The sequence below is a fragment of the Bicyclus anynana genome, chromosome 20, assembly GCF_947172395.1.
Source record: "Bicyclus anynana chromosome 20, ilBicAnyn1.1, whole genome shotgun sequence".
In the NCBI taxonomy this organism is placed as follows: domain Eukaryota; kingdom Metazoa; phylum Arthropoda; class Insecta; order Lepidoptera; family Nymphalidae; genus Bicyclus; species Bicyclus anynana.
Genome location: NC_069102.1, coordinates 7,956,559 through 7,981,962, shown reverse-complemented (window position 1 = coordinate 7,981,962; position 25,404 = coordinate 7,956,559). Strand labels below are relative to the sequence as shown.

General features: G+C 36.2%; 2 protein-coding genes across 2 annotated transcripts; one reads left to right on the top strand and one right to left on the bottom strand.

The window, feature by feature from the left end:
- Positions 1-761: 761 nt before the first annotated feature.
- Positions 762-25,292, top strand: LOC112045176 (uncharacterized). The gene is made up of 6 exons (XM_024081266.2): positions 762-1,288; positions 18,154-18,422; positions 21,036-21,249; positions 22,624-22,770; positions 23,191-23,328; positions 23,808-25,292. Exons 2-6 carry the CDS (start codon positions 18,161-18,163, stop codon positions 23,884-23,886), a joined length of 840 nt encoding a protein of 279 aa, XP_023937034.1. The 5' UTR covers positions 762-1,288; positions 18,154-18,160; the 3' UTR covers positions 23,887-25,292.
- Positions 15,052-17,019, bottom strand: LOC112045167 (uncharacterized). The gene is made up of 2 exons (XM_052887947.1): positions 16,583-17,019; positions 15,052-16,027 (listed from the first exon to the last, which is right to left on the bottom strand). Exons 1-2 carry the CDS (start codon positions 17,017-17,019, stop codon positions 15,052-15,054), a joined length of 1,413 nt encoding a protein of 470 aa, XP_052743907.1.
- Positions 25,293-25,404: the final 112 nt, after the last annotated feature.

Below are 25,404 nucleotides of genomic sequence, written 5' to 3'. Positions count from 1 at the left end.
TAATTCAGTAGCTCGAGCAACAAGTTTCGTTTCACCCTAATCTATTCTCAGACAGGAGTAACTTTATTTTTGTGAAAATATTTATGGTTTTTTTTGTCGTCTTGAAAATAAAAGTATATAACCTACATATGTACAACTTATTTTCAATTTTAGAGCTCCTATTGCCCGACTAGCTGACGTCCACGATTTCGTCCGCGTGGAATTCAGTTTTTCACAAATCCTGCGGGAACCATGAATTCTTCCGAGATGAGAAGTAGCCTAGGTGTTAATCCAGAGTAAAATCTATTTGCATTCCAAATTTCAGCCAAATCAGTTTAAAATTGACAAAAGTATCATACGAACTTTCATCCCCTATTTTAACCCTTTAGGGGTGGAATTGATCAAAATCGTTTCTTTGCGGATGCCTGCGTCATAACATCTCCCTACATGCCAAATTTCAGCCCGATCCGTTCAGTGGTTTGGGCTGTGTGTTGATAGATCACTATGTCAGTCAGTCACCTTTGAGTTTTATATATTATTTAGATACCTAACTATTATAGGCAGCAAATTTTCTTTTCTATATCGAAGTAGATAATAGATACAGCCAAGACGTTTGACGTGCAGAAGTGAATCGATGAGTGGAAAAAAGTCACAATACAAGTTAGATCGGATTCCCGAGCGGGTTTGCCCACAAGTAGGCATGATGCCCATTAAACGAAGCAGGAAAAGGAGCACCGGTAACCCAGTAACCGACGAGTCGACGTCAAATGATTACTGCGCGAACCTTCATTCCACAACCGCACCGCCGCGGCAGCGCCCGCCATACGCGAACTATTAACAATAACCTATCAACAAAGGTGCAGAGATGGCCATGTCACCCCAGGGCGTCGCTCACCCATTGTTCGGCGCAGAGGAAAGCGCAGGACGCTACGTGCATCCCAATTAGCGAAGAGAGTTTCGGCGACGAGTGAATACCAAGTACAGACTCATCAATACGACACTTCGACGGCCAAAGGCCAAGGAATAGCGTGTGTAAAATAAGCTGTTGGAAAAAAATCGCAAGGGAAATTCGGCTCGGATTATTTATTACAAAGGAGGGCATATGTTTGTTATGCGAGTGTGTGCCCGAAAGTTAGCGAAATTTTGGCAACGCAACATACGAGTAACTGACGAGTGTGTGGAAGTAACTGTTGGATACATTGTGTTGTGGTCGGTCGTTGGGAACGCTGATGCCTGATAGTGATCCAGTGTCTGGACTTGTATTTGTCTGTGTTGTGATAAGTGTTCGTTTTTGAACGTTTATTAACGGGTATGTATTTTTTTTTATTTTATTTATTTAAGAATAGAATAGAATAGAAATCATTTATTTGTTAACACAACACATAACTACATTATAACTTAAAACTAATACATTTACATCGTAATAATAACTTAAAACTAATACATATATATATATATAGAAAATATGTTGTGCCAAAAAAATGGACCTGACTCAGCTAAAATTTGTTGTCAGTACATCAGTACCCACAACGCTGGTATTCTGTCAGACCCTTAGGACGGAAGAACAGAACACACAAAATAATTATATCACTAATAAAATAAAACAAAATACAGTTTAAAAATACAGTAGTGTAATCTCAGAAGAACAAAAAATATTTAATCTCAAAGGCTCGCAAACACAAAAAGAAAGAAAAATTTTAAAAAAAGGAAAAAAAAGAAATATAAAATTTATTTTTTTAATTTTAATTAATAATTAATAATTGCCACAGTCTGCTTTTTGGCAATCAACACAAAAGGAACGAAAAATTTAAAAAAAAGGAAAAAAAAGAAATATAAAATTAATTGTTTATTATTAATTAATAATTAATAATTGCCACAGTCTGCTTTTTGGCAATCTAACAAATACAAGCGAAAAATTTTCTTTGGACTATATCTCTAATTCAGATTCATTTATTTATTGTAAGATACACTTACAAAAATGTTACAGTCATTTAAGACCAGTGTACTGCAATGATTTTTATATCCTATAGATATGTTACGTGCCAACAAAATCACCACAAAAAGTGATACGAATTTAGCGACTCCACTTAGCGCATCTGCACAATTTTGTGTTTACTTACATTATTATAATATTTATATCATTTATAATTTATGTTATAATGTTAAATATTTATGTCCTCCTCCGTGACGGTCGCCTCCGTGGCGCAGTCGTATGTGCGATGGATTTACAAGACGGACGTTCTGGGTTCGATCCCCGGCTGGGCCGATTGAGATTTTCTTGATTGATCCAGGTCTGGCTGGTGGGAGGCTTCGGCTTTGGCTAGTTACCACCCTACCGGGAAAGACGTACCGCCAAGCGATTTACTGTTCCAGTCCGATGTCGTGTAGAAACCGTAAGGGGTTGGATTTTCATTCTACCCTAACAATTTGGCCCGCTTTCATCTTAGATTGCATCATAAATTACCATCAGGTGAGACTGTAGTCATGGGTTAACTTGTAAAGAATTAATAAAAACGTACCCGGGATTCTAGAAAAACATAGCTAATATTAAACTTTAAGAAGTTTTAATCATAAATATACCTAGTAAATGAGAAAATGATGATTTTAAAAGAGCAACTCTTATTGCTGGATCTTCTTACGTTTCATTTCATCTTATATTTCATTTCATTAAACATACTTACGAATTTAGATTGAGACTAGTTGCGCTCTGCAGCGTTACCCGCGAAAAATAAATATGTACTTTTTCCGGGATAAAAAGTAGCGTTTATGTTAATCCAGGCTATAACCTATCTCAATTCCAAATTTCAGCTAATTCGGTTCAGTAGTCGCGACGTGAAAGAGTAACAAACATTCGCACTATCATAACCATTACTTTTTTGCAAATCTCGCAAATACTATTCAGATTATTCAGGACAAAAGTAGCCTATGTGTTAATCTAGGATATAGTATATCTACGTTTTAAATTTCAACCAAATCGATTCAGTAATTGTGGCGTAATAGAGTAGCAAACATCCAAACATACATACAAACTTTCGCGTTTATAATAGCAGACGCCCGCGACTTCGTCCGCGTGGAATTAAGCTTTTCACAAATTCCTCGGGAACCATGGATTTTTCCGGGATCAAAAGTAGCCTATGTTTTAATCTAGAGTAAAATCTATTTCTTTTCAAAATTTCAGCCAAATCGGTTCAGTATAGTTGCGGCGTTAAAGAGTAACAAACATCTATACAAACTTTCGAGTTTATAATATTAGTAGAATTATCAGGATAGGATTTTTTATTTAAAAAAATCTGACCTAACGACAAGTTAGCAAAGCCAGGGATTTGTTTAGAACTACATCATCATTATCAACCCATATTCGACTCACTGCTGAGCTCGAGTCGCCTCTCAGAAAGAGAGGAGCTAGGCCAAAGTTTACTACGCTGGTAAACTTTGGCCTAGCCCAATGCGAATTGGCGGACTAAACATACACAAAGAATTAAGAAAATTCTCTGGTATGCAAGTTTCCTTACAATGTTTTTCCTTCACCGTTTGAGACACGTGATATTTAATTTCTTGAAGTGCACACAACTGAAAAGTTGGCATGCCCAGGACGGGGTTCGAACCCACACCCTCCGCAATCGGAGGCAGAGGTCATATCCTCTGGGCTATCACTGCTCTCGAGCTACATAGTAAGCTAAATCAAGTTATGCTTCATACATTTATTGCAATTAGCGACTTCGCTATCTATACAGGTTGATATAATGCAGCCTAGTTTAAGTGTCAGGCTAGCTGCAATTATAAGGATAGCTTTCATTTACGGTGGACAGTGAGTGTCTGCGATAATCAGACATACCTCATTATAAAGACGCTGACAAAAAGTTTGCCAGCCTAATAATATGATGGTCGTAATGGATAAGTAAGTCATCAATATCAACCCATATTCGGCTTACTTCGATCTCGAGTCTCCTCTCAGAATAAGAGGGGTTAGGCCAATAATAGTCCGCCACGCTGGCCCAATGCGGATTAGCAGACTTCACATACATAGAGAATAAAGAAAATTCTCTGGTAATATGCAGGTTTCCTCACGAAGTTATTCTTTCACCGTTTAAGACACGTAGTATTTACTTTAATTTTTTTTTTCATTCACACAACTGAAAAGTTGAAGGTCGAACCCCACACTCCACACCCTCCGAATCGAAACGTTCACTAACGGGTAAGTAAGTACGAAAGCTAATTACGATGTTTGAACCGTGGTGGCTTTAAAAGATACGTTGCAGGTTTTAAGAGTACAAGTGTATTTTTTATATTTTCCTTGGTATAATACTTAAGAGGACGTAATAGCCCAGTGGATATGACCTCTGCCTTTGGTTCGGAGCGCGTAGATTTGAATCCGGTTCATGGCATGCACTTCCAACTTTTGCGTTATGTGCATTATAAGTTAGTAATTAAAAATCACGTGTCTCAAACGGTGAAGGAAAAACATCGCGAGGAAACCTGCATATGTAATCCGCAATTCCAATCCGCATGGCCAGCGTGGCGGACTTAATAGTTCGCCATGCTGACTGAAAAAGGAGACTCGTGCTTAACAGTGAGCCTAATATATAGGTCGTTAATGATGATTATGAATGCCTATGGGAAATCATGTCTCCAATCGCCAGGTCACTTAGCTTCGCGGCAACCCTTCATAAACACCGTCAAAGGTTTTTGTGAGAACTTAAACACTTAAAGGTTCTCTAGGAAAAGATTGCCAGTTGCAATGAGCTAAGGGTCTGACATCTGGAGGAATGATTCTTCGTGATATTACGGAGCAAATATTAAAAAAAATACGTTTTATACTTGAACAATTGAGAGAATTGATCCCAACTCCGTAATAAGCTATCGTACTTAGGTACCTATAATAGGGCAAACTATCAGTTTTTCTACAATGAGGTAGGTCTAGCTTTGCAGTCTCTCGGTCCACGGGCGGTGATTCTTCGAAGTGACATCGGGGACGAACATTTTTAATCTTGACCCATGCCTATATAAAGACTACGTTTCTTTTCGATGATCGAGTGAACTTCGTACATGTATTATCTTCATTTATCTTTTTTATTATAATTCAGTGACAATTAGGTTGATGACTTCCGTGGCGCAGTGGTATGTGATATTTCCAAGTCGAAGTTCCTGGATTCGATCCCCGATAAAGGTTTTCTTAACTGGTCCAGGTCTTGCTGGTGGGAGGCTTCGGCTAGCTAGTTACCACCCTACCGGAAAAACATGTCGCCAAGCGAGTCGTGTAGAAACCGGAAGGGGTGTGGATTTTCTTCCTCTAACAAGTTAGCCTGCTTCCATCTTAGATTGCATCATCACTTACCATCAGTGAGTTTGTCGTCAAGGGCTAACTTGTAAAGAATAAAAAAAAATACTGGTACAACAAATCGTTAAGGGGCAAGGACATTCGTTCACGTCCTTGCTACAGGGGCGTAGCATGAGTTTTACTCCCTGGGCCAACTGAAATTTTGCCACCCCCTATATAAATTACCTAGATTTATTAACTACCTAAAGTTAAAATATTGTAATATTCAAATGATTTTTTTAACACAATAAGTGTAATAAGGCATATTAGCTATAGATACAACACAGGCGTTTTGTTTTTTCATAAAAAAAAATTATGATGTATAATGCAAGGTTTAAAACTCTACCAGCGGACAAGCAAGAATGCAAGATCAGACGGAGGATGCGCGTTGAACTCTAATTCAAACACATAATCACAACAAGCTTTACAATGAATGGCATGATTAGCTATGCTTGAAATAAATGAATTATGACTTTGAATTTCATGAACAGACCTTACTTTGCAAAGGTCGCTATAAACAGTGATTATTAATAATTGATTGTTCAACAAAGACGCGCGTCAATTTGTTATCATTTCTATCGTTTCAATTTGTGGTCGCGTGTTAAAGTTTACAACTTTACAATAGCTTTAACTGAACCTCGTTTAAGGCTAGTTAACGACGTAAAGTGATGTGTGCAGCAGTGGCTTTATATTAGAAGTAATGGCCGACGCACACTGGACACGGGCATAATATTTTTAATTTCTCAACATAATTTAATTGTAATGGTACATTTCGACTTTGGCGCATCGTAGGGCAATTTTCCCGAAATAAAATCTCAGTATCAGAACGAGCGTATAAGGCGATGTAATCATTATAAGTTGGCGCGTTATCAACTGAGTTGTTGAGCTATTAATCATTACTCTATGTCTATCTCATAGATAACTATGAGGCTCATAAGAAAGCTGAGAGTAACTCAGCGGGGGCTGGAGTCCGAATCAATCACCGATTTAGCTTAATAAGTTGTGAAGCTGAAATGGGTGGGGAAAATAGTTAAAAGAGCCGATGAACATTGATTGATTGATGAACGGGTTCCAAGATTCTGGAATGGATTCTGGCGGCTGTGTTGTTTAGAAATCTGAGTCCATTGGCTGATTTATAGTGATTATTATGTATGTCTTTATCTTTATTGTTATTTATGATCTCACGGCACAGTTAATAACGCACCGATTATAGTAGAATAATCAAGTCCTGGTAGGTACCGTGGCATATCTACCGACGAATGCTCCGGTAAGCCGACGTTTGCGGAATCACAGAGGATTTTAGTTTCAGAAATCCCAATTGTTGTTTTCCCGTCCGCCAGTGTGCGTAGACCATAAGGCTCGTCAGCCAGCGGGACAATAAGTATGACAAGTTTTTGTTGTCGTACCCACTTAATGGAAACAAGTTTTGAATTTTTTCGCGCTCATTATATTGAGGTTGCAATATTTTGGTGTTGTGATGAATTGTGAGAGTCTTCTTCTTTTATAATTTTTATAACCTTAGTAGGTTGTATCAAAGATTTTCCTAACTGAGTTCTTCTGAGAAATGCCGGAAGGCATAGGTTCGAATTCGGTCATAAGCACGCACCTTTAACTTTTCAGTTAAGTACTTGATTAAGTATGTTGAGGATGAGAATTAAATATCACGTGGCTCATACGGTCAAGGAAAAACATCGTGAGGAAACCTCCATACCTGAGAATTTTCTCAATGTTATACATTTGTGAAGTCTGTCTATCCGCATAGGTTCAGCGTGATGAACTATTAGTCTAACCCCTTTCATTCTGAAAGGAGACTCGAGCTCGACAGTAAACCGAATATAAGTTAATAATAATGATGGAAAAAAAATGTATATATACGGGCAAAATCATGGGTAATCATATAAAAGTACCTACGTTTTCAAACTAGCTCTATCTATCTAAAAATTCATGTTTATCTATAAAATCTTGAATCTCCCAAGCAAATCTGCGTAAGCAAGTCAAACTCCGCTAAGTGCGTTTGCGGTGCTATAAAACGGACCGCAAGTTAAAACAATAACGCATTTGCCAGATGAAACGACGTGATTTGCGCTCCGTCCGCGCTAGGTACCTCAGTGCATTTCAGTAAATCTAGATACTGTTTGGGTCACTTCAGGTGACCTTTATTCTCCTAAAGTTATGTACCAACAGCCTGCAATAGCCAGACATTCTCATCTGTCATCATAAAATGCACCAGCGCAGTGTTGTTAGACCCCCCGCTAGGTTTTGTCGGCCTCCGTGGCGCAGTCCGATTCCCCGCTGGTCCCCGTTTTCTTAATTGGTCCAGGTCTGACTGGCGGAAGGCTTTGGCCGTGGCTAGTTACCACCCTAGTTCAAAAGGGTTAGGCCAATAGTCCACCCCGCTGGCCAAATACGTATAGGCAGACTTCACACACGTAGAGAGTTTAGAAAATTCTCTGGTATGCAGGTTTTCTCACGATGTTTTTCCATCAACGTTTAAACACGTGAAATTTAATTTCGTAAAATGCACATATGACATAACTGAAAAGTTAGAGGTGCATGCCCCGGACCGGATTCGAACCTACGCCCTCCGAATCGAAGGGCTATCACGGCACATTAACAGTTACCGAGTAAAAACGAGATCGAAAAATTCTTTAAAAAGTGAACTCGATATAATGTTTGGGCAGCTGGTGAAATGTTTATCACTACAACTTTGACATTTGCGAGGTTAAAAACCTTTCTCGTATACTGCAGTCATACATTACATAATTATTGCTTCTGCGCACTGTATAGTATTTATGAAGATTATGTATGGTATGTAATTTAAATTAACATAGAAATGTTTGCAGTTTAATGATACTTATTAATGATCTACTACACATAATTCATATATTAGACTAGCGGATGCCCGCGACTTCGTTCGCGTGAAACTTGATGTAAACTTTCAAATACCTCTACCCTACCCTACCCCTACCCTACCCTACCCTACCCTACCCCTACCCTACCCGTACCCTACCCCTACCCTACCCGTACCCTACCACTACCCTACCCCTACCTTACCTCTACCCTATACCTACCCTACCCCTACCCTACCCGTACCCTACCCTACCTCTACCTTACGTTGAAATTTTTCCTGAATTTTCTTTGCTATAAACCTCACGGAGCCCGAGACCTTTCTAACGAATGCAAAACCGTGGAAATCGGTCCGTGCGTTCAGGAGTTATAGCGTCAGGAAGGAAAACCCGACTTATTTTTATATAGTAAGTAGATTATGGCTTATTTGATGCCTCCCACCAATGAGAGTCCAGGTTTGAGTCCCGGATAATATACTCGTTTTAATAACTAGCTGATGCCCGCGACATCATCCACTCATCATTATCAATCCATGTTCGGCTCACTGTTGAGCACGAGTCTTCTCTCAGACAATTAAGAAAATTCTTAAGTGATCAGGTATCGGTATGGGATATATAATTTCTACAAATACCAGAACGCTATATCGCTTGGCGATAGGTACGTCTTTGCCAGTTGGGTGGTAACTGGCCACGGCTGAAACTCCCACCAGCCAGACCTGGACCATTTAAGAATACCACAATCAGCACAGTCTGGGATTGAATCCAGAACTTCCACGGAAGTCATCGCAAGTTTTAAAAAATATTGTGAACTGGTGATAAAAAAACCCTGGTTGATTTTGTTGTAGGCTCCTCTCGGACCAAGTTGCGTTTCATAACTTTAATTTTAAGCTTTCGGTTTTGATTATCACCATTATTTAATAACATTACCTGGCGTTTCAAAAGTTCATGTAATCCCTGATTGAAATCAATGTTTGATTTTGACTACCCAAACTTTCGGATCATTAGTTAAGATTGTAAAATCCACTAGTGTTGTTTTTGCACAGCGAAAGCAAAACAATACGGGTGGCATACGAAATGATTCGTGATTAAAATCGAGAATATCGACACTCATCGATTTAATCATCATCAATCGATATTCGATAGCGCACCTATTTATGCGAGCGCTCAACACTATGGGCATAGCAAGTAGGTTTACGATGTATCAATGAAGGGGGTACTGAATTAGAAATTTTATTTAAAAGCCTTAACACAGAATGAATTTAATTTCAAAAACTACCTACTTATTTATAAACAGGATTTTTATGTGATATTATATTATATTATTTACATAGTACAAAGTTGCTTCCTTATCTGATCGCTACTAAAAACTACGCAACGGATTTGAATGCAGGTTTCATTCTATATTAATATTATAAAGCTAAAGAGTTTGTTTGTTTGTTTCAATCTCAGGAACTACTGGTCCGATTTGAAAAATTCTTTAAGATAGCCCATTTATCGAGGAAGGCTTCATAATATATATATTATTCCCGTATTCCTATGGGGACGGGAACCACGCGGGTAAAACCGCACGGCGTCGGCTAGTAATAGATAGAGCAAATAGAAAAAAAAGTGTGTGTCTCAGGACATGCGACAGTAGTGATAATTTAAAACCTGCTGCCGTATGAGTGAGATAAGGGGAAGCCCCGTAACGCGTTACGTTACAAGCGTTACCCTTGTATAAGATGTTATTACTTCAAAAAAAATGTCATGGTTCAGTAGCGGACGTCCACTAGTCTAATCGAAAATTTCGAGGCCAAACACAACATCGCTATGAGGTGTTTGGTTATAAATCATCATAAACCATACTGTACAATATTTTTAGCATGAATAAAAAGACCCGTGCCAGAGCCGTGGTAGCCTAGTCGACATGACCCTTGCCTTCCATTTGGCGGGCGTAAGTTCCAATCCAATCCGGAGCATGCATCTCAAACTTTTCATGTGCATTTTAAGAAATTAAATATCAAGTGTCTCAAACTGTAAAGGAGCACAGTGAGCTAACCTGAATCGTACATCTCTAGATGTGTGAAGTCTGCCAATCCGCATTGGGCCAGCGTGGTGGACTATTACCCTAACCCCTCTGATTCTAAGAGCAAACTCTTACTAAGTCGAACGTTGTTATGATGAAAATGATAAAGCAGACCCACGCGATGTTAAGTCGGAATAATTAAGGAAAGGTGCTTTATGTAACTTTACCGACAATACCATAAAAATCGAGACCCAGAAACTCTTACAGTAATAGTTCCGAGGCTCAATGAGCTCTACTTCTTAATCAAAGCAACTTAACACGTTCGCTGCGGTTCGAGATCAATTGACCTCGTACACCTAGCGTCTTCAAGAGTTACGAGGTCGATGGACCTCGTACCACAGTACAAAGTTTTAGTACGAGGTCATAAAATCTCGTACCGCACTAGAGGAAACTACAAAAAAATCAGTGCCGCAGCGAACGTGTTAAGATAAATGTGATAGTAAGTGAGCTTGTGATAGTAAGCTTAGGAGACAAGAGGTTGACAGCTAAATTCCTGCCCTGCTATAAGTCGATATATGCATAAAATTAATTATGCCCGATTAACCCATTACATGTTTACTGCATATATAAAACCACTAGTCTTAACACACATTCGTCTATACATTAAAAAGTAGGTACCTAACTAAACCACTAAACCAAACCGGACGAACCAAAGTCTCTGACAGAGCTCAGCGAGTCGCGAAGCTAAAGTGGTAATGGGCAGGCCACATAGTTCGAAGAGCCGATGGACGTTGGGGTTCCAAGGCGCACCGGAAAAGACAGTGTTGGTCGACCCCTTACTAGGTGGACCAAGGACATCAAGCGGGTTGCAGGGAGTCGCTGGATGCTGGCGGCTCGAGAACCGTTGTGCTTGGAAGTCCTATGTCCAGATGTGGACGTCCATCGGCTGATAATGATGATGATGATCAAAACGTAGAGGACCGTACGTACCTTTACACAGCACAGCAACCACCCAGAACCAGATTGGGTGAATTTAGAAAACATCAAATCCTAAATCAATCTAAGTAAGCTAAGAATCAAGCCCAACCTATTGATTATAAAGCATAAAGCAATATAAAGGTATTCTTAACTGAATCAGAAAAAGCCGTGAAATTGTAACTAGATTATGTAAGGTATCTAATGATGTCCTATTACGACCTAACGAATTTTGGCCACATCAGCGGCTAATCTAATTTTGAGAATTCATCTACGCAGAATGCATTATACTTAGTTTTTTTATACTCAAAGTCCGATACGCAAGACACGCTCCGGGACTCGAACCCACGTTATCCGTAGTCAAATTAACCACAGAGCTAATGAGGTAGTTATACCTAAACGATGGGCAAAAGCCTCACAAAATCACCAACTTTATCAAAATAAGGCCAAGCCCGTTCGTGTTTTACAAGTAAATTTTCATATTATGCGGAACAACATGGACTGACAACCTGCGATCGTCAGACTTACTTTTTAAATTGGCCCTTGACTACAATCTCACCAGATGGTAAGTGATGATGCAGTCTAAGATGGAAGCTGGCTAACTAGTTACCAGGAGAATGAAAATTCACATCCCTTTCGGTTTCTACACAGCATCGTACCGGAACACTAAATCGCTTGGCGCAGTGGTTTGCGCAGTGGATTTCAATCCACTGCGCTACGGAAGCTGTCAAGAAGGTTGAAAGTTTTTCAGCCTATGCTCCTACCAGTGGCATACACAGTGTGTTCAACTAGGGTATGCACTATATGTACAACTAGCGGACGCATGCAACTTCGTCCGCGTGGAATTCAGTTTTTCACAAATCCCTTGGGAGTCATGGATTTATCCAGGATAAAAAGTATATTAATATTAATGGTAACATACATTGATGATGGAATTTTCCACTTTGTATCCAAATCCTACTAATATTATAAACGCGAAAGATTGGGTGGATGTTTGTTACTCTTTAACGTCGCTACTACGCTGATTTGGTTGAAATTTGGAATGGTAATAGATTTTACTCTGGATTAACACATAGGCTACTTTTCATCCCAAAAAAATCCATGGTTCCCGCGGGATTTTTGAAAAACTGAATTACACGCGGACGATGTCGCGGCGTCCGCTAGTAGTTTATATTTGGAAAATTCATGATTTGGACTCCTGAAACCATCATGATCCAATTTCCAGAACTTGGATAACATACTTATCTGTGGTAAAAGGACTGACAAACTTAGAGCCTTCATAAAATCAGATATGAGTATGTCTGACTACCACAGGCCCTGTGTCTAACAGTAACATTTGACACGCGCCTACTTTTCACGAGTAAATTATGCTTTAAAATACTAAAAACGCATGTTCGTGACGGTCCCCTCAATGGACGATGACAAAACAATGCACAGCACAATAACGGTTGTTGGGAAAGCCTGCAACTCCTACATCTACTTCCAAGTGTCATACGGATCATTGTCATTAAAATTTAATGATTTCTAATTCCATGGTGCGCGCGTGTTGCATATTAACTGTATTGGAGCAAGTGATTGTATGGTGGCGATCAGTGGCGTGTAAACGGTTGTCGACCAGGGTATGCACTAGTAAGGAAAATTCACCTAACTGGGAAAATTTTCATTTAGTACGCATTAAGAAAACAACTCTTATTGTATGCAGTACATTAATGCATGTATGCACGCCACTGGGTGACGATTATTTGAGTAATCAATATTAAAATAATATTTTTGGGAAACAAATGGGAATTAATATTAAAATAATATTTTTGGGAAACAAATGGGAATTAATATTAAAATAATATTTTTGGGAAACAAATGGGAATTAATATTAAAATAATATTTTTGGGAAACAAATGGGAATTAATATTAAAATAATATTTTTAACATGAAAATTGAACCGACTTCAAAGACGTATTTCAGTTATTTTTAGTTTAACACAAAATTACTAAACCGATTTTCATGAAAATTAAATTGGACCAATCTGAAAGTATATTTAACGTAAAACGAATTTTAAGTAAAACGAATTTTTAATAAATAACGAAGTTAAAAAAAAACTTACGCGTCGAATTGAGATCTCCCCTTTTTTTATAATCGGTTAAAAATAATAATGTTTTAGAAGACCAGCTATGTCACATTAATCAATATATCACAGTTACAGTAAAAATTGATAAAAATATCAAATGGTGAATGTACGTAATGAAGCTAATTCAGACAAATTGGAGTGTTTTTTTTTGTAAAAACAAAAAGCTTGTTAACCTTTGCGGTATGACTAAAATGTCTAGACTAGACGACGCCCCGCGGTTGCACCTATGTAGTCCCACGTCCCGTGATAATATGGGGATAAAATATATCTTATGACACTCACAAATAACGTGGCTTTTTAGTGGTGAAAGAATTTTCAAAATCAAGGTTCAGTAGTTCCAGAGATTACCCCTACAATATCACAAACTTTACCTCTTTAAAATATTATTAATATTTATATTTCTATTACGAGTAAACTACCAAAGATCACCAAGATATAGAAATTATACAGAAATATATAATACAATTACAATAAAAACGTTTATTAAAAGATTTGTTTGATCTACTGAATGTATTACAATCGAAAGTTTTACGTCAGACAATGTGTTATACTGGTGCTGCTTCTATTGTTAACTTTTTGTCTCAAGAAATTTTATTATTGATCACGAAGTTACGATAGACAATACAAAAATTCACAAGTGAGAGTAAACTCTTACCCATGTGAATTAATTTTTTGTTCACTATTGTTGAATTACGAGCATAATATATCACGTATACGTTCATAACAACTATAATTCTAAATTACGTCATTGTTACAGTACAGACATCTATGCTTATAATAAAACAAGTCGAATTCTATACATTTATTCGCAATTTGAGATTTTACTTATACCATTTGTAACAACAAACGTTACCGTGGCATAGAGTACTACTAGCGCCATCTAGAATCTATACTTATAATACGAATTCTATATATTTTGTACATTCTGTACATTGATGATATTTTGAAAATATTTGTTTGGGGGCATTATATAAACGATATTGAAGATAAAAATATTTTTTTTAGATTTTTTGTCTGTCTGCCTGTTTGTTATTCGGGCATCACGCTGAAACTACAGAATGAATTCAAATGAAACTTGACACGGTTAAAGACCATAATACGAATAAGGTTATATATAAGGTTATACTTTTTATTGCGAAAATAAATTATGAAGGGAGTGAAATAGGGGTTGAAAGTTTGTATGGAAAAACCTTAATTTTTAGAGTTACAGTTTTAAAAATTTTTTATATAAAAAAATACGAAATACAATGATTCAAAAATTTTTAAAATTCAAACTCTAAACTTGTGAAATAGGGCTTGAAAGTTTACATTTATTCGCGGACGAAGTCACAGGCGTCCGCTAGTAACAACTATAATTCTAAATGACGTCATTGTTACGGACATTTCATCAAAGAAATGGTCTCTGAACGACGGGCGATCAATAAAACATCGATAACTTCGATTTACAATCGATTGTTCAGAACCGGTTCACGGCCCGCCAATAAGACTTAAACTGGAATATTATGCGGGAACAGGCCATCTTTCTTGACCCGTAACACATAAAAGTCGGTCAACAGGTTTAATCCTTGCCGTCCTCAACGGCATTCCTTGGAACATCACTTGTTAATGTAATTTTTATGACGCGAGAAAGTAAATTATGGCTTGCTTTTTTTTCCCAAGCACGAAGATGCTCCTTATTAGTTTCTTTACTGATTTAAAGTGAGAGGACAGACACAATGAAAGTAATTTTTTTAATGACATGGTGGCTTACTCAAAATCTTTTTACTTTTTTTATAAAATTAATTTTATTAATATCTTTGATATTTTATAAAAAATACGAATTTTTTGTATCTTCTAGATTTTTGCATCTTGATAAATCACTCGCGTCACTGCAATATTCAGTGTCATACACTTCTCTGAATTCCATACAACACGGTGTTATAATTTCATAGAAAAAAGGAGGAACGTTTTTGTAAATGGATTCGTGTCCTTTAATCGAAATCTTTATCGTAAAATAGGCTAATTCCCCAGTTATCAGTTCGTTTTTTCTTTTGGTACATATTGTAACATAAAAAATTGTGCTTGATAGTGGACAAACTATCATTTCCTTAGGAGTGATTTTAAAGATCTTTTTCATTTTTAAAGTTGATGTTATTTTAATTGTAACTGGAAAAATCTTGTGTGAATTTGTGATTGTAAAAGAATCTTTCAAATATCCAAATGTTACAGGTGATCTAGTCATATCAAGTATTTTCGGTTTTATAGAAACAGGATGAGGCAAAACCTCGGCAAAAACTTTTGTTGTTTTAGTAAGTGTCATATCACTGTCTTTGGAGTCTATAAATATGAAATCATAGTAACTTTGATGATAACCTATATGATGAACTTTTGTGAAATATACTTTAACGAATTTTTTTGATCGAGGTTCAATACACAGGTATGTGTGTTTAAAAATGAATGGTTCAAGAGCAAGATCTATTATATCGCTTACAACCAAAGCTACAATGTCAATAGTATCAAATTTTTGTAAATCATCACTAAATTTATCAAAATGTGCACTCGATTTTCTTGTATTTGGTGTTGACAAAATGGTATTTTGGAGCTCTAACTCTTTGCCCTCTTCTCTTTCATAAAAATTCTTCGAGTCTAGACTATTTACTTCATTGGATTTATCACTCTCATCGGATTCCGAGACAAAATTAACATATCTTTTTCTGATATGTAAGCAATAACAAGCGTCATCTGTATTTTTTATATGAACAATTGCTTTTGGATATCCAATTTTTGGTGATATATGCCAACTGTAATTAGAAGGAATAGTCACAGTTTCGGTAATTGTTATGGTCCTTGGTTTCTTAAAACTATTTTTTATCGGGATTAAGATTTCTCCGGTCGATTCAGATAAAACAATACTAGCAATTCTAAAATGTAGTGCTGATGATATATCATTAATAATTTTGTTTTTTAACGTATATGAAAACTTAAATGCGGCTGTTAATCCCGGGTACAATTTGACAGTAGTACAAGGATCTATTTTAAAGGTTTTGAGGAATGAATAATCTGATATTTTTTTAAACCTTACATGCAATAAATCTGAGTAACAATTTGTTAAAAATAATTTAATACACTGTGTCTTTAGCGTGTTATTTGTAATGTTTATTTCCTCTGGATAATATTTCACAAGGTATTTACGAGTTGGTACTAAAAAATCTTCTTTAACGGTATTTGTTACTTCGAAACGTCTCAACATAGTGTCAGTAGTATTTTGTAAAACTGAGTAAATTGAGCTTAGAGGAGAAATAACTTTATGAGGATTCGTGCATATATATAATGGTAGCCCAGATGAGTTCAGAGACTTAAGTTCTAGTTCGGTGTCTTGTATCGCTTCTATTTGTGCTTCTTCTGTATTAGGATGTGACGGACACTTAACGAGAGTCGTTTGATCTCCTGGTTCTGATACATTACTTATATGATCATCACAAGACATAATTAAAAGATCATCTTTTATGTTAGAAACTTTAGGTTCAATGCTTTTGTGCTTAAGTTTCATATCTTGCCACTTTCTGGAAGTTCTAATTAATTTGTCAGTAAGTTCAAATGGAGTAAGTCTGGAATTCTGCATATAAATTTTTTGTATGATCTCATATTTACGATTTTCAGCATTCCGTTTTCTTATTTTATAATCTGTCTGAGCGATATTCATTATCTCAATAAGTTCCCTCCACTGTGGCAATGAGGTAAAATCAATTTTGAATTCCAACTCAATAAAGTTTATAAATTCTTCTATGTCCATAGTATAGTCATTATTACCTCTCACACGTAAGTATTTCGATTGCGATATATCCATTGTTATTTTCTAAATAGTGTAATACCGCAAAAAATCTAAATCTAATTAAATAAATCAACAACAACAAATCAATAATGACAACAAATAACTATCTGACACGCAGCCATATATTAGCTCTTTACCAAAGAGGGCCAATGTTCTTCCTTCATATTCGCAATAACGATGAAAATAAAATTAGAATTTTGCCACGTTGACCACCCATCCATAAAATATGCGTATATAGCATGCATGGAATTTCTATTTAAATAGTTGTATGAAAGTAAATTCACATCAAGTCAAATGAAATGGAATCTGAATCGAATGGAAATGAACATTGCTGGCGCTAGAATGGCATGATTAGGTTAATTTTTTTAAATATGTTCATGTTCAAAAACAAATATTAGCCATGTCTGTTTTTAACATGAGTAATGGACTAGCATATCCCAATCCCCATCGACTAAGTGAATAGAATGTGCTAGGAGAGGGTACCTAAGGGCAGGGATCGAACTCTAAGCCTCTGGGACTTGAGTCCAACCCCGACGAGACGAGTGGAAACTGCTGTAGATATTTTCTGCTTTTAAAATATGGTTTAGCTTTGATTGTGGTAGTAAGGCACGTTTATATGTTAAACTAAAGGAGCGTCAGCAAAGAAAAAACACGTTTATAAATTATCAAGCAACGATTTTTTGTAAACGACTTACGATACCACATGCCTCCCACTGTACCATTCTAACCAATATAGCAATATCTTTCTACTGTTCTGACGTTCCTTTAGTTTCCACACACAAAATATGTGTTTGAGCTACATGAAAACCCAAACCGTCATAAAAACAAAGACAATTACAATTTTCAATTATTTAAATTCTTAGCTATAGCTTGGGAACTTCGTTTGTAATACTCCCGATGGTCCGCGCGGGCCGGGAGCATGTAGCGATGAATGAAAAACCCACGACTGATGCACCTCACTTCCCCTCACGCACAATCACACCCGCGCAGTCTTTCCCCCGTCGCCCGCATATCATGGGAGTGTCATCAAAAACTTGCCAGACTATAACATTTGGAGACTACAATAAATGGTAATGGAGATATGTCTTTAACCAGGTCGACAATGGAGAGGATACCAAGAGTACTAATCAGTATAGCACTCGCAGCACTTCTACCCATGGCATCACCAGACAACCATGAAGAGGTGGCCAAGGAGAATGTCCCCCACTCACGCCAGAAGAGGATACTGTGGATTACGAACGATGGTAGGCTGGCTCTACCACCAGGCACCACCATGGCAATCACACCATCGATATCAATGCCGTTTGTAAGACATCCACCTAAAGGCTTCTTATCTAACATGACAGTTAGTTTTCCTTTTACAAGTAAGTGTTGTATAGTTATATTTTCCTATAAATTAAACAAATATAAGTAAACTTTAAACTATAACGGCCATATTTATAAACATGGATTAAATTAAACTTGAATCCTGTAGTAAATTGAACTTTAGACACTATTATTAAGTCCATTTTGCGTTGCAATCTTTGTTTATAAATAAGTCCGTATTTATTTTTTATTGGAAAAAAGAAAATAATGGTTTTGTATCGTTAGTAAATTTTTTTTATGGTCTTGCAACTTAGTGAAAATTATTTTTCGGCAATATTTAACAATTGACGATAGCCCAGTGGATATGACCTCTACCTCCGATTCCGCAGGGTGTGGGTTCGAATTCGGTCCGAGGCATGCACCTCCAACTTTCAGTTGTGTGCATTTAAAGAAATTAAATATCACGTGTCTCAAACGGTGAGGGAAAAAAATCGTGAGGAAACCTGCACACCAGAGAATTTTCTTAATTCTCTGCGTGTGTGAAATCTGCCAATCCGCATTGGGGCAGCTTGGTGGACTATTGGCCTAACCCCTCTTACTCTGAAAGGAGACTCGAGCTCAACAGTGAGTGCAGTGAGTTGATACTGATGACATTATCTAATGAAATTAAGACTTATGGTTTTACAGGCACCATAATGTACCAGCTGGAATTCAAAAGTCAGTATTTTTAAAAATTCGTAGATTTCAGGTAGAATCATTAATCCAGGTAGATTTTAATACGTAGGAACTAAAAAGTTACAGAATAACAATATAGCATTAGTTACAGTAGACATGTAATTTACAGACGGAATGGTAATCAAATTACGTAAACAGTTATCGTATTACGATGAGCTAGCTAACACTATATTACCTGTGCATCTAATGGTAGATACGACTAGTTTTTAGATCAATAACGTTGAATTTAGAATTCAAACTATTATGAATGTTACCAATTAATAATATGATTAATTGATTATGAAACACGGCTTAAACTAAGTGATACAACGTCCGATGCACGACTAGTTTCGATCCCTTATGGAGCCTTTAGTCATGAGCTTCATATTTAATGGTTTTTTTTTTACGTGAGTTTTAGCCGTATTTCATAATAAACTAGTAGATTAATACCATAACATTGATTCGAGTTTTAAGAAAACCGATGATCAAAAATAATGAGTAAGTAGTAATAAGTATGGCAAAAAAAACTTAACTTACAGTAGTAGATACCTACTTAAGTATATACATAGTTAAATAAAAAGTAATATTGAACCTCAGAAAATTTTACGGCAGAACTTTTTGTTTCATCGTAGTTTAAAGAGCTTAAATCCAACTTCTAGGAACAAAAGGAAACACCTCAATAGAGGAATAAGTATAAAAAAAGTTTACAAATGATGTAACATACTACAACTTTACATATAATATGTCAATAATCCTCAAAATGCGCAAAAATTCAATTAATTTTTATAATCAAACTAGCTGACGCCGCGCGGTGTCACCCGCGTGGTTCTCGTTTCCGTTAGAATACGAGGATAATATATAGTCTATAGCCTTTCTCGATAAATGGGCTTTCTATCACTGAAATAATTTTTCAAATCGTAGCAGTAGTTCCTGAAATTAGCGCGTTCAACCAAACAACAAACTCTTCAGCTTTTTAATATTAGTATAGATTACATCGATCTCCTAATAAGAGGTCATGTCAAATTATTAAAAACTTATTAAAAGTACCTACCCAGTTTTCGTATTAAGATCCTAACGCATCTCACGCGTTAATTGCATTGCTAGCATTAGCGTTAAACATTAATTTAAGTATTATGAGCTAGCTATATTGACTTTTAATGTTTATAAGTACGACTTGCGACCAGTTTACAGTGGTAACATATAACCTTTACCAAGTAACTTCGTCAAGTAATCGAAGAATAACTGTTACTAGGTAATTTAACGTATAAAATAATCACTGGAAAATCGTAGCTGACATCCGTAGTTTAGAAGGCACTACAAAAATAGTTATAATGTATATTAATATTAATAACATATTTTTAGCCCATTAGCAGTATTATTTATACTATAGTAGCAGTAGAGAAAGATAATGTTCCTAACAATGAAAGTAGCAACAATGTATCATAACTGCTATCGGAACCGGTCAAGCTTCGCTTTGACTTATGTTCACTTCTTTCCTACTTCTTTCCTACCTCTATCCTACCTCTACCCCTACCCTAAGTATCATAACGCCGTCTCCTGGTTCCAAGCTACCTCTCCACCAATAAATTCAGCCGATCTCGAGTTATAATTAGTGTAACTAACACGACGTTCTTGTATAAATGTCGTGATATTAGATTAAAGATAATGTGGTGGTCCGCATCTAGCCAAGAAATTGCAACGCAAATTATTATAAAACACTAAAAATCCGTAATACAACGTTAAATTATAAAATGTAACGCACATAACTATTGAAAATGCGTTACATACAAGATACGTAACTTGGACTTTTGAAACTATGGTATGCACTATTGGTACAAATTGTACAAAATGGGAAATTGGACTCCTCCAATACAGGGACGTGATGAACCCTCATGCATTGCGTTTATGCATCTATGAGGTGCACGTCACTGCCTATAATAAATTGTCTCGCTTTACAGTTGATTTCGACAAACTTGGCTTAACGGATAACGAAAATCCTTACGGCGATTTGCCTCCAATTTTCGCACGATCCATGGGAAATGTAGCAGCATCAGTCATGGCTGACTACGTGGGACAATACTTAGATAACCGGAGGGGGAAAAGGTCAACACGAGAAACAATCCCGCCCGAAGTTGAGGGCATGGTTTTGGACAGGTTTCATGGTGGAGAAAGGTAATTTCTCATTTATTTTCTACTTTTAATAACAGGTACACGACATTATCATTATATCAATTATGGACTCGGTTGAAGTTTAAAAATGTATATCCAAATTTGGATGCGTAATTGATGAAGAGTCTGTCGATATCTATAGATACTTATAATAAATCTGTAGAGAGGTCAATTCTGGTTCAAAAACGCATGAAATATATTTCCAAAATAACTATCAAGGGGTAGTGATCGATACTGATGCCAAAAACAATCAGTAAAATTTTCGTCTGTCTGTCTGTATGTTCGTAGAAACAAAAACTACTCGACGGATTTTAACGAAACTTGGTACAATTATTCTTTATACTCTTAGGCAGGTTATAGTATACTTTTCATCACACTACTATCAATAGGAGCAGAGCAGTGAAGGGAAATGTTAGGAAAACGGGAGAAGTTGCTCTATTTTTTACAGCGTTACTTCTGTAAGGGGTGGATTAAAGAGGTCTAAGGGCGGACAAAGTCGCGGACTTCTGCTTGTTTATTATAATTGCTAATCTTGAAAATTAAGATATCATCATTCGTGGTCACTCCATCTACCTATCTCAAATTTTGGATACTTAAATACCTATTTGAAATGACAATCATACATATTGTTCCAAGTAATGTTACGGTGAAATAGAAAATTCTGGTCAGGTGTCTATTACTCCAATAGTGACCAAATAAAGTTATGCAACGACAGTATAGCGCCGAAAGAATTCCTAACGATCCTATCTAAATAGCGTAGTGCATGATGCGTACCGAATTCTTGATAAGTGATAACTTTATTGTGGAGGGAAAGTGATGGGTCATTTTATGGTCACGTTGTCGTCCAGGGGATCGCGTGCTTATCGTGTCGTCTTGTGTGGTATCCTGTTTGAGTTTTATAGAGGACTAGCGGACGCCCGCGACTTCGTCCGCGTGAAACTTGGTGTAAACTTTCACCCCCTATTTAATCCTTTAGGGAAGAATTTTAAAAATTCTTGAATCACATTACATTTCGTATTTTTTCATGATTCATGGTCAAATTTTTATACTATAATTCATTTAAAGTCATTCTGTAGTTTCAGTTAAAAAAATACGTATAGACAGACAGACATACAAAAAATCGCAAGAAAGTATTTTTGGCTTCATTATCGAATGTATAATGTCTCAAACGGTGAAGCAAAAACATCGTGAGGAATCCTGTATACCTGAGAATTTTCTTATATCTCTACGTATATGAAGTTTGCCAATGTGCATTGGGCCAGCGTGGTGGACTAAGGTCTAACACTTTTCATTCTGAGACTCGAGCTCAGCAGAAAGCCGAATATGGGTCGATAATGAGGACAATATTTCTAATAATTAATATTTTATTTTTGATAGAGCACTATTGTATGGTATCGCAGAGGATCTGCTAGCAAACTTCGGACTAGATGGCAAAGAGTGTCTGCTGCGTGCCATTTGTGAGATACACGCACATCCATTGCAGAACTTTGGATTCCTTGGCGAAGTCATGAAGCTTTTCTTTAGGTCAGTTTATTCATTTTCTACATATTACTGTTGTACAAAAATCCCAATTCTATATGAACTATGAAGCAATTGAAAATTTAATAAATATTGCAAAAGCAATTGGGCATATTGTCTGGATGATCATCAAACTCATCGTGCAATCCGACAATCCAATTCAAAGATTACCTATTACTTTCGTTTTCCTATTACTGCGAAAAAAGAGTAACATAAAAATCATTAAATTCAGAAGTGTTAAAGGATTTTCAAATTGTAAACTAAAATATGAACTTGTTATTTGACGACGTTGCATCTACTTTAGACTAATCATCCAATTTGCAACAAAGTTAAGTTCGTTCGCATTAGATAGAAATAAAAAGTAATATATTGCTCAAATACCATAAAGTTCGAAGGTGGTTTATATTTATTTTTTTTATTTTCCAGCCCTAGTAAATCGCCCTACGCAAATCTAATAGAGGAATATGTAAAGGCTCAACGAGCTGGGGAGTCAGGCGGAGAATGCTGGCCGTATTATAGACTCTGCCCCAAAAGCATCTTCATGCCTTCTTCGAATAAATATTCGTATGTATTTGTCTTCTTCTATCTCTTCTGCTGTTCTTTTAATTCTTTTTTAATCGTACTCTATCTTTAAAAAACAAATTTTGCTACTTTTGTGCATTTTGAATTATTTAGAGTATAGTTTTCAGAAAAATATTTTTAGCATAAAGTTAAAAGTAGGTAGGTTTTGAATTATGTAAGTGATTATAGTGCACAGTGTCAGTAACTAAATAAACCTAGTAACAGAATTTGCAAATTAATTCTGATCACAAACACATCAGCAAACTAGGGAGGTACTCTTTCAGAAAACAATTCTTGCACAAATACTTAACTAGCTACTTGAAGTTCTTGTATTTCAAGTATCTACTTTACAGTTACCACATAGATTAGTTACAGTACAGTACAATTGTTTTTAAAGAGAGAGAATATCGAGTAATTCTATGGAAAGTTGCATTCAAAGAAAGCATATAAATGTTTAGTAAACCAGTAACCTATTATTTTAGGAAAGACGCGGAAACTCTGCACAGGCGACAGGAACAAGAAAACATCGATAACAACAAGATGGAAGTCAAAGCTATGTAAATAGACGATCGTATCAAAGCAGAGAATGCTCAAGCCATCGTAGACGTAATCGGAATTCCAAATGTAGTGGTAGTTTTCAACCAAAGTTGATGCAAATTTTAGTCTACTAGAATGTATTAAATTCATAAAAGTTTGCGGTATTAATATTAAACAATTTGGAAACATGTTCTATTAACCCAAGTAAGATACTTATACCTACTGATAATCGATCAATTGTTGAGAACACCAGGTTTTATTCAAACAGGACATTATGGTCCTATAGATTCATAAAAATCTGATTTTTGCAGAACAGATAATGAAATATATTTAAAATAAAATGGTAACCTTGTAAGACTTTTGATTCTTTATTATTAGAGGGCATAGTTGTTGTCAGGCAAACCGAAATCTGGAATATGGCTTGGAAGGCAAAACCACCTCTGTTCGCTAAGTTCATAGTTTTGTCCGATTCGCCATGCTTATCACATACACAAAATTTGAGCAGTATAGTAATGAATATAAAGCGAAAAAAATATGGAGAAACAGGAACATCACAAAGGCGGAAGTGAGAAAAAGACGATCTAGAAATGTGCTGTTGGAGTAGAATGCTTGCATATCCTGGACACAGTTCAAAAATCAACATATAATTTCTCCAAGAACTGAGGATCAAACAGCGTTTTCTACACTACGGGAGGAATGGCGATGGTTTGTTAGGAATGCCACCACCCTTAAATGACGACCACGACCACTCTGCCAAGAGTGTAGCGACGAAGAAAAAGAAGTAATAAATAAGAAATTCGTTTTTGGGTCCAAAGACTTTTAGATTATCGGTCAGTGATTGAAATAGCAACAAGCAAAAATAAAACATCAAGGTACAAACAAATGCTGGCGATTATTTTAACTTTTTCGCAAACTTTTATGAATTAATATGCCATATTTATTTTATCTAAGTGCCATTGATTAATGATTAAAACGAGAAGGGCGATGTTGATGTATTTTACATACTTCGGTAGTTTTACACTTGTCTTCATATTTCAAGAAAGGTAAGATACAATTCTTCATATCTGTAGATCGTGTATCTTATGGGGTTGTTCTTTTTTAATTAACTTTGTTTATCAACCCTTTTACCTTATGCAAGATCAGTGTTAGTCCATCCTATTATGTTTGATTAGTAAAACACGCAATTGCTTTGTAATATTTATTTAATATATTGATACCAGGATGTTAAAAACATTTAAAATTTTTACCGTTGTTAATTTGTTATTTGTTAATTTTTTAGCGAAATCCTACTAGAACTTAGATTGTACTTTTTGTAAATCTATTTATTTTAGCTAAGGAAATTCTTTAGTAAATATTAGTTAATACTTAAGTTAGTTAAATATTTTTGTGTTTAATTATTTTTTTTATAAATATAGTTTTATTCGTTTTTTATTAATTGCCATTAGTTTATGATATTAGATATGTCCCATTACATATCTCCCGACATCATCAGATTACGTCTAAGTTTCTATAATCATGTCATATGTTAGAAATTAGTTCAGA